The following is a 10,939-nucleotide window of genomic DNA, read 5'->3' on the forward strand; positions in this document are numbered from 1 at the left end:
TAATTTCTTCAAAGTTTTTCAACATGAATGTATGGAGCTCATCTAGCACTTTTACTGAACCAAAAAGTTTTGCATGTAGATAAATGTTTTCCCAAGTGTCTAATGAACACGATCTGATAGCAAACTCCTCACAAACATTAACCATAACTTTAACCTGTAGCATATGTACTGCTCGCCACACTTCAATAAAATTCTCTAAAGTTAACGGACTTGTTCCAGTGTAAATATTATTGATGATTAAGCGAAAAACTTCACATGAAACATCTTTTAGGACAAGACAGTTTTCTGTGACCTCTCTCATCCCAGAACGAAAACATGCCTTAAAAAATTCTGAACACGCCGCTAGGATAAGACGATGACATTGGATGGTTTCATCCTGAACTTTCACAGCGAAGTCAAATAAAATGTTCTCGTTCCATACATTCTCCAGACTCTGGACGATCTGGACACAAAATTCCTTTTTGTCCATCTTTTTATCGTAGATCGGATGTAAATAATAAAATAAAATGCAGCATTTGCTGACCAGATAACAGTAGTGCTTTATTGGTGCGAAAGAAATTTTAATGCAAATGATTGACCATAGTGCGCAAAATTAAATAGGTAGTGTTAATAATAATAAAAATCTTTTTTAAAAATATGGCAAGGATAACATTGTTACATTTGTAAAAATTAAAGCCGTTTGGGAACCATTGATTACACTCATGTTTATAATTTTTTTATCGAATATAAGCCGTTGAAAAGCCATTTGGAAATTGTTTAACTATTTAAATAATTTAAAAATCTGACATCAAGCTCTAAATGAAGTCAACCGTAATGGACAGGGAGAGCAAAACAATAAAAGTCAGAACCATTGTTATCCATGATAAAAATACAGTGATCTATGGTGAATAGCGTAGTATTGTATTTATATTAAACTAGCGTGCCCGTCCCCCCGCGTTGCCTCTGGGCTAGAAACAAATCCGAGAATAGCCCTGGGCAAATCGCACCCTACCGGGACGTGGGCTGACGCTCCTGATTGTTTAGTGGATGACTATAATGCCCCATTGTATCCATAGTCTGCTTAAAACAAACGTCGGCGTCAAAACCCTCACGAAATAACTCGAGTCACCAAATTGCACACCAGCGTGCCCGTCCTCGCGTTTTGCCGCGGGGTTAAAAAATTCCAAGGATAGTCCGGGGCTAATCTTACACCCTGTCGGGGCACGGTTAGACGCGCCTGATTCAGCTTAGTGAACGACGATAATAATACTTCTTATCTATATTCTATCACAAGCTTTGGAGCGAAAGTATGCGTCAGAGCACTACCAGGATAGTCCGGGGCGCCAAATTGCAACCTGTCGGGCGCCGGCGAACGTGTCTGCTTCCATTTAGTGAACGACTAAACACTAAACTAAATGTGGTGTTGGATAACTGTGGTGTTGGATAACTGTGGTGTTGGATAACTGATGTGTGGCTAACTGTGGTGTTGGATAACTGTGGTGTTGTGTAACAATGTTATTGGATAACTGGTGTGCATGACGTGGTAAAGAATCCGATTTTGATGTTTGTTGAGGCAGTAGCCTCATCTGATTTCCACTGAGCACAACGTCCTCCCCTCGCCCCGTATATTGTCTAAACATCCTCTACTCTGCGGCTGGCCCTTAAGTAATAGGTAAGACAGAGTAACTCTCTGTCGAGTCCAAATGTTTGTGACTGTTTGCCTTTTTATTGAGTCTAACCAAATGCTTTTTGCTGACGTCTACTCTAAGTTTATTTATCTTTGTGAGGATACTAACACTTCATGATGTTGCTCTTGAACCATTATGTTGCAAGAAATGTGATTTAATTTAAATAGAGTTCAATGTTCTCTTTCAAATAATCACATTTTATAATATTAAATTGCTTTTCTTTGTCAGCGGTTATTTTTTGCATAACTTCCCTTTTGTTTTGAAGAAACTCCACAATTTGTCAACTGAATACAACATCTGTATATAGCTGTTGGCTACTGACGTGTATAGAGTCGTGGACGCAATAAAACAACACATCTAGAATTATATTATTAGAATCCTCATTTTTCGAAAAAAGTTTCGTCTTTAGAACTCCAAAACAAAAGAGCAGGATTAAGTATACATGTCCTGGCTTGCATTATCAGTTCTATTATTTTAACTTTACTAGACGACTACACAATTTATTCAGAAGCCATTGACTCGGTTATTATTTCGAAAATCCCATTACTACCATAAGCATAAATTCCAGCATTTGTGTACTCACTACAAGATCTGTGTATAGCAGCTGAAGACCACTGACCGTGTCTAAACTCTTGGACATGATATGACATGGCGTCCAGAATCAATTCTCTCGAATGTTCCATTTCAGAAAACAGTCTCAACTTAAGAACTCGATAGAAGGCAGCATGACTAACCAGGCATGTTCTGACTTGCATTAACAGTTCTCTAAATTTATCTTTTCTAGAAGACTTTACAGGACCAATTGAATAAGCAGTGTGTACTTCATGCATTGCTCTACCTTTCGACTTATTAGAATTTTGTAAGCAATTATTACGATGAAGTCCATCCTCACTTTCTTTAATTTCCTTTGCTTCATCACTGGATAAACTGATATTAGTCTTTACGTTGTTACCGCTGATTGTATGGTCCTCATTTGAATTCTGATTTAGCTGATTTCCGTCAACATATTCAACCCATCGTATCACAGATTCAAGAACTAAATCTTCTTTGCTGACAACGAGATCTTGGCTTTTAATCAAATCATGCGTTTCCTTGAAAGAAAGTTGAAAAAATGTTGTTGAATGTCTAATTTCTTCAAAGTTTTTCAACATGAATGTATGGAGCTTATCTAGCACTTTTACTGAACCCAAAAGCTTTGCATGTAGATAAATGTTTTCCCAGGTGTCCAATGAACATGATCTGATAGCAAACTCCTCACAAACATTAACCATAACTTTAACTTGTAGCATATGTGCCGCTTGCCACACTTCAATAAAATTGTCTAAGGTTAACAGACTTGTCCCTGTGTACATAGTACTGATGATTAAGCGGAAAACTTCACATGAAACATCTTTTAGCACAACACAGTTTTCTGTGACTTCTTTCATTCCAGACCTGAACAGCGCTTTGAAAAATTCTGAACACGCCGCTAGGATGAGACGATGACATTGGATGGTTTCATCTTGAACTTTCACAGCGAAGTCAAATAAAGTTTTCTCACTCCACACATTCTCCAGAATCTGGACTATCTGGACACAAACCTCTTGTATGTTCATTGTGTTCTGTAACAAATCTGAAATATTTTGTTTTTTTAAATTCAAGTTTCTTAGATTAATTAGTACAAACAAAAATAGTAGATACAAAAATAATTAAAAAATAATTTTAAAATGTCACTAGTCATGTCTTTAGCTCATGCAAGACAATGTTCTCGTTTAGCTTGAAACAGCATATCTGCTTTATTCAGCTGCATAAAAGCCCACATTCTAGCATTTCAATTTATTTTATTTTAAATAGTGAATTATGTGATGTCTAAAAACAGTTTTTGTTGCTAGTTTAATTGTATTTATAAAGTCGTGTAATAGATTAGCAACACATAGATGATCTCCTTTGATTTAATGTATCGTAACCGTAAACAATTGTGTACTTAGTCCCTTTTACTGCAGAGCATCTGCTATAAATAATGTTTAGATTTCAATTATTATATCAGTAATTTCAGAACTCGGTATAGATCTAGTTAAATGGTTTAACTTTTATTTTGACACCCCGAACTGTTCAATAGTAAATCAATAAAGATTTTAAAAATATTTGTTGCAAATTTTGAGCACTTTAGCTAGACGTGATTCGATGACATGAAAGCTTATCTAGGGTCAAAAACTTACCACTATTTATAATGATGTTCTTGCGGAATTTTAAAATATACCTTTTTTATGTCAAATATTAATCAGTAGCTAATAACTGTTAAAGCCAGAAGTAAACAAATGTTTGTATATTGGTTTACATCTATATATAGATCTACGTGCGTTTAGGTGCGACAAAAATGTTCAAAATCTGTAAATGTTTATTAAGTGCGTAGCTTTAAACAAAATGAAAACATTTTAGTAACAGTAAATTATAAGTGGAGGGAATTCATGTTTCGTCGCAGTTCATGGTAGTATAGGATGTTGACGAGAGAGTAACTTGAATTGGTATTGTAGTAGCTTTAATGATCATACACTGATATATATTTTGCTGTGAGATATTTTGTCTGAGATCATTTATTGTCCATGATACCATTTGTCCTGATATGTTTTGTCCTCATATCTTTTGTCCTGAGATAATTTGTCTTGTGATCATTTCTCCTTGGACCGTTTGTCCGTGATATATTTTGTCTGCCATATTTTGTCTGAGATCATTTGTCCTGTAACCATATTGATTGTTATTTCCGTAATAGTATGCGAATGTTATATGATGAGTGTAAGTTACCGCTAAGCCAGCCTACACCCCCCCCACCCTGCAAGCGTCCACAAAGCTTTACATTACTATGACACCCTCCTCCTAAACCGCATGGACGTCAGAAAATGGATATCCAGGAGGCATATCGAGCGGGGCGGGGGCGGACGGCACCAGGTGACACAATATAATAAGGTGTCACTAAGGCAAAAATTAGCAAAATATATACAGGATCAAATTATTATTCCGGTTAAATAAATGATTAATTATAATTAAATAAACTTTTAAGAAAACCTACTATAGATAAACATCGTTGGTGAAATCTGAGCCTAGTTTAACGCTATCGCCGGTGGGGTGGGGGGGGGGGGGCTACATCAACTAAACGTTGCAAAATTTGCCTGAGGAAAAAGGTTTCATTGAAAAATCGTAATGACTTTATATTCAATCTACGTCTGTGGTGAGGGGGTGACACCATTAGCTGCTGCACCAGGTGACACTCGACCTAGCTACGCCACTGGAATATCCTAAAGGGATGTGGCGGGTCTTCTGGTCTAAAGTTGGGGATAAAAAGCTTTATAAAGGGTGGGGATGGGTGCAATGGAATATCAGTATGTGTTATGCAGTGCAGCTGACAGACCGTTTTCCAACACTAAACTAGGTCGCCTAGTAGGCCCTACGTCTTGATAGTGTTTTCAGAAAACCCTCAAATTTTTGCGCACTTTGTTTTATTCCATTACTAGATCTATTTATGTGTGTCGCACCAATGAAGCACGGTATGTTTGCAAACAACATTATTATATTTTTTACTCCAGACCTTGTAAACAACTAGATTCTTAGATCTACAGCTTTTAAGATACACCATATAATCCAAAATATTAATGAAGGTACTTTAAATAATTACGCGAGAAGCTGGTATAAGAGTAAAGAGGACAGTTTTAACGTTTTATGTCGGTGTTGATGTTGGTTTGCTTTTAGCGTTCAAGTTAGGGTGTTTTTAGGTTTCGTGTTTAAATTAGAGTTAAGGTAGGCAGTTATAAATTTTAGACAGCATTCATAGTTATATAATCCCTAACTGACAAAACGATACTTTAATTCATAGAAATAAATATCTGATCAGGGGCCGATGTAGTCGAATGGTAGCGCTTAAGACAGCAAACCCCTAAGTGTCGAGTTCGGATCCCGACTTGAGATCCCTAGGACGTCCCTGAGTCCGTGTTAGTGAAACAAAGTGCTGTCCACAATGCCAAGGTCACTGAAATAGATGAACTATGTTTCATCAGTCCAATGTGTCTTGGGCACGAACGGGAAAAAGATTAAATGGTTAGAGTTTGTTTTGGTTTATAGTTTGGTTTAAGGATATCGTTAGGGAAATGTTTGAGTGCTATACATTATTGATACTCTGTGGATTCGAAAGATATTCTAACGTTGTAAATATAAGGCGTGGTTTAGAGAAAGGTTTAAGACTAAGGCATGGTTAGTGTTACAATAGATCCTTAAGATACTGGCGATGAGAATGCTGACAAAATGAACTGACAAATACCAAATATCAGTTTTTAGGGTTATGGTAGTTTATTTAAATTATCGAAGTCTTAAGATATAGAGCTTTACCATACCATAATCGTAGTTCAGAAATTAACGCTTTGGTATTTTGTTTGGTCTTGTAATGGTGTTTCAATCGAGGTAGAGGTAGAAGATATTGGTGAGGTGATACTCAAGAACAAAATATATGCAAGATACTGTATACCACATATCGGTATTCAAGTTAGTATAACATTTTATGTAGATGGTTATTGTTAATGTTAGGGTGAGTAGGAGAGACAGGATATCCGTATTCAAGTTAGTATAACGTTTTATGTAGATGGTTATTGTTAATGTTAGGGTGAGTTGGTGAGACAGGATTGAGTTTCAGATTTTAAAATATTGTTTAAAAGGGGATTAGCTAGTGGTATTTGGGAAAAAAACAACATTGAAAACGCACCGCTTAAAAATCATTATCCCAATAAAAACTAGATTGTAAGTAGAGTAATTTAAACCTAGTCTTCATAAGCGAATCTTTAAACAGTCTTAATCCAAGCATCTTTCGATGCAATAAAGGCCAAATAAACAAGAGCTAATCCAGAGTTATTTAGCGCTGGTGTTAATTAATGAATCTAATGAGTCTAGTTCTTCTGAAAAAAATAAAAGGGCTGTTTACAACAACAAATCTCCATTACTTTAGCCAATGTATGACAGAGCTCTTCAAATTAGACTTCATTACAATTTCACCAGAACTCAACAATATTCAATTCTGTAAACTATTGTCATAGAACAGCCAGGTGAATCTGGTGAGGCCTAGGATCAATAAATATTTAATATACAACATATTTACTTGGGCTTACAAAAAAAGACGATTCATATTACTAGATACATCGTTGTTCCGCTATAGGTTATGGACAAATTACGTTGATCATATTATGCATTAATCTATTTAATACTAGATAAAGCTTAATAATTCTAGCCGTAAAATATAATAACTGACAAAACTAAATTTTGAAAAAAATAAAACTCTTACAAAATACTTTACATTGGTAAAAAAAATTATAGAATTTTTGTAAAAAGAAAAACAACATAATTTTGAGGTTTCTTTAAACTATAGACTACAACGTTTTTAATTTATCAAAACTCTGGCTCTATTGGAAACATAATCACACCCAGAGTTATTTACAGGCATTTCTCCCGCCCCCCCCCCCAAGATAGTCTACCGCATCCCCCCCTCCCAAAAATTTCAAGTGCACCCCCCCCCCCCCCCCTCGGAGAAAAAAGTCTGGAAGAAACTCTGATCACACACGCCACGTAAATATCAATTGTCACAATTGATAGTTTATTTCGATCATTTTATTATTGGTTGAAAACAAACTAAGCTACATTGTTTGAACGTTTCAGGGTATAGATAAAAATTATGTTTCGATCATTTTACTTCATTTCTAGTATGAACAAAAGAAAACATTAAGAACTTTGTAATTACTTAAGAAGTAATGTTTACAAGAAACAAATATTAGTATTAAAGTATTAAAGACAGATTTAAAATTAATGCATAGATCATTAATGTCAGGGTTGTGTATTTTTTATTAAAAAAATTTGACCACATATTGCCGGACTCTATTATCATATGTTATATATTGGCTAACTCTATGATGATTAACTACAGATTTGCTGACTCTTTGATAATTTGTTACAGATTGGCTAACTCTTAGATCATTTTTTACTGATTGGATGACTATATAATCATTTGTTTCATATTGGCTGACTCTTTGATAATTTGTTACAGATTGGCTGACTCTATGATCATTTGTTACCGATTGGCTGACTCTGTTATCATTAATTGTTACAGATTAGCTGACTCTATGATCATTTGTTACAGATTGGCTGCTTCTTTGATGATTTGTTACAGATTGGCTGACTCTATTATCCTTAATTGTTACAGATTTGCTGACTCTTTGATCATTTGTTACAGATTAACTGACACCATGAACCCACCAAACATCTGTACTCAGATCGTCAAGTGTCTAGAGAATGTGTGGAATGACAAAATGTTCTTTGACTTTCGTGTCAAGATCACCGACGTAACAATCGAATGTCATCGAGTCATCCTGGCGGGCTGTTCGGATTTTTTTCGCGGACTTTTCCGTTCTGGCATGAAGGAAGTCACAGAGAACTGTGTTGTTCTACATGATGTCTCCTGCGACGTTTTTCAGTTAATTTTAAAAACAATATACACAGGTGAAAATATTTTAAATTCAGAAAATCTTTTTGAAGTATGGCGAGCGGTTCATCAGCTGCAGATTACATTCATGGTGTGAAAACTTTGCAATTGAATTAATAGCAATAGATACTTGGGAAAATATTTACTGTCGCATTACAGGAATAATCTATGGCAGTAACAGATCATCGCTTCATCAAAACACACGATACCGAGATTTTTCTTGATGGTGAATTTTAAATTTGAATATCTTTTTAAAAATTGTTTTTGTTGACGTAAAACATATCAGATTGTTTTGGATTATTTATATTAACATTTTTTTAAATATTTATACAAGTCTACTTATAATAATCTTTTAAAATTCGATAAAAACATATGTTATACACGTTAGTACACCATGTGTGTAAGAACTTGAAACATTTTATTATTTAATCACTGAAATGAAGTCTCAATTCGATATGTATTGATTATAAAAGATATTGTGTCATTTGATAAAAACTTTAAATTTGATTAAATGTTACGTGCAGTATGTTATCAAGTTAATCTGTAAATAACTTTAAACAAAATAAATCGAGATATCGGATTTTTCATAAGGTTTTGTTTTATTTGTCATTTAACCAGTCTATGAAGACATCGTGTTAACAGTCCATCTAACCAGTCTATGAAGACATCGTGTTTACAGTCCATCTAACCCAGTGGTTCCCAACCTTTTTCGAGTGGCGACCCCCTTTTATAAAAAGTAAGTGACCCGCGACCCCCATAGAATTAAAAAGCCGAAATTAGTATGGAAATTAACAAGCACTAAATTAAGATTTTCAAGTAGACTTTCAATGTGGACTACCCTTGATAACTGTTTTAATACCATGTGTAAAATTGCGTGTTATTTACTAAACATTCGCGGTTAAGTTTTTGTTAACGCCTACCTATTTCATTATCAACATTCAATTTATTCCTTAATTTTGTTTTTAATCGGAGAATAGTGTTGAAAATCTATTCTCGAAAAGTCAATCAATATTACGTTTGGGTATGAATGGTGAATACTACACCAAAATTGTGTGTGCAGTTTTTCATCTTGCGCTGAATCATTCTGCAAATCAAAGAAGTCATCATCTAATTCATCTGGAATGCTGGCAACATCAAGGGAAGAAGAGAATGGGTAATGCGTCAATGCAGATTCTTCTTTTTTCAGCGCAGAAAAATAGCGCTGCAGTTCGTTTTAAAGAGATTCAAAATGCCCAGAAATCGCTTCTTTCAAAATGTTAATTATCTCACAAACAGATTCATCTACTACATTGCAGAGTTCTCAAACATGGCAATATTTCCAAGATTTATTTTTGCAGCTTTGATAAAAATGCCCCGAATTTATCATGGAAAGTGATAATATGCGTTCATTTTCCCTGAAGCTTCAGGTCAAGCTTATGTTGATGTTCGAATACATCTGCTAGGTATGTCGTATTAAGTGTACCAAAAGGGTCTTGTTCAGTGTTTCTTCCAGACTTTTTTCTCCGGGGGGCACTTGAAATCTTCGGGGGGGGGGGGGGCGGACACTGTTAAAAGTATATATTTTCTATATAAATTATATAAATTTCATTTCGTCCCCCCAAGAGATGCCTGGAAGAAACTCTGGTCTTGTTTCATTTGTACTTCGAAAGACAACTTGATTTCAGCTTTCAATTTCACAACACGATTTACATTTCCTTTTGACAGCCAGCATGATGTAGTGTAGAAAAGCAGAACCTCGTGATCTTTATTAATGTATTTGCACAGTTCTTTGAAAGCTCCAGATTTAATATAAGTTACGACTTTTACTAGCAATGGTGTCTTGATGGCGAGGGCAGTGGTTAGGGAGCTAAATCTTTTCTGTTTTCTGGAAGCCCGATTTTGACCAAAACATAGATGGCACACCATCCGTTCAAACCCCCACAGCCGTTTTAACCCATTTTAATCATCCAGTTTCGAAAAAACGTATTTATTTTTTCCATGCTATCATTAAAAAATAAAAGCTCTTCTTTGCTATCATCCGCATGAATATAGACAAAGACCAACAACTGCGATCACGAACTCAAGTCTGTTGATTTATCAACTTGAAAAGCAAACAATGGTGAAAGCTTGATTTCAATAAAAATTTGTTATTTAACATCTACGGACATGTCTGCTATAAGCCGCTGAATATTATTATTAGGGAGAGATATTTGTTGCATCTTTACTGCACTGGAATCCCCAAGAATTAACTTCACCATCTTCAACATGCAGCGTTTGATGAGATTTTCTCCTATTGTGTTTTTTTTTTGCTTGACATTTTCTATCGCGACTTCATATGATGCTTGCACTAATGCTGTGTTTCCTTCGTGAAAACTTCCAGTTCGATCAAGTCTCTGACGTTTGCAACTAGCTTCATGTCGACGAAAGAACTCCGTATCTTTTTTGGTGTGTTCGGAATGACTCGTCTCAAATGACGTTTTAGATTTGAAAAGTTCATTACCTCGTGACTGAGAACAACTTTGTACAGTATTGAGTAATCATTGCTTCTCTATTCCATTTCCAGTGATGTTAGTAAAGCGGAATTTCAGATATTCCTCTAAATATTTATTTTTTGTTTCTCATTACTAAGGTTTAGTATACCAGTTGGCGACCCCCCAGAAAGCCCTTCGCGACCCCCAGGGGGGTCGCGACCCCCAGGTTGGGAACCCTAACCCTAACCCTTAGATTCTAACCAGTCTATGAAGACATCGTGTTAACAGTCCATGAAGACATTATGTTAACAGTCCATCTAACCAGTCGACGT

The 10,939-nt window shown here is 35.5% G+C and overlaps 1 protein-coding gene across 1 annotated transcript; it reads right to left on the reverse strand.

The window, feature by feature from the left end:
* Nucleotides 1-2,167: 2,167 nt before the first annotated feature.
* Nucleotides 2,168-3,262, reverse strand: LOC131955152 (kelch repeat and BTB domain-containing protein 3-like). Its single transcript, XM_059319140.1, has one exon. The coding sequence runs from the start codon at nucleotides 3,260-3,262 to the stop codon at nucleotides 2,168-2,170; it is 1,095 nt and encodes a 364-aa protein (XP_059175123.1).
* Between the last annotated feature and the right edge of the window lie 7,677 nt (nucleotides 3,263-10,939).

The sequence above is a fragment of the Physella acuta genome, unplaced genomic scaffold (genome assembly GCF_028476545.2).
Source record: "Physella acuta isolate Inbredline_101_S28 unplaced genomic scaffold, ASM2847654v3 ptg001057l, whole genome shotgun sequence".
Lineage (NCBI taxonomy): Eukaryota > Metazoa > Mollusca > Gastropoda > Physidae > Physella > Physella acuta.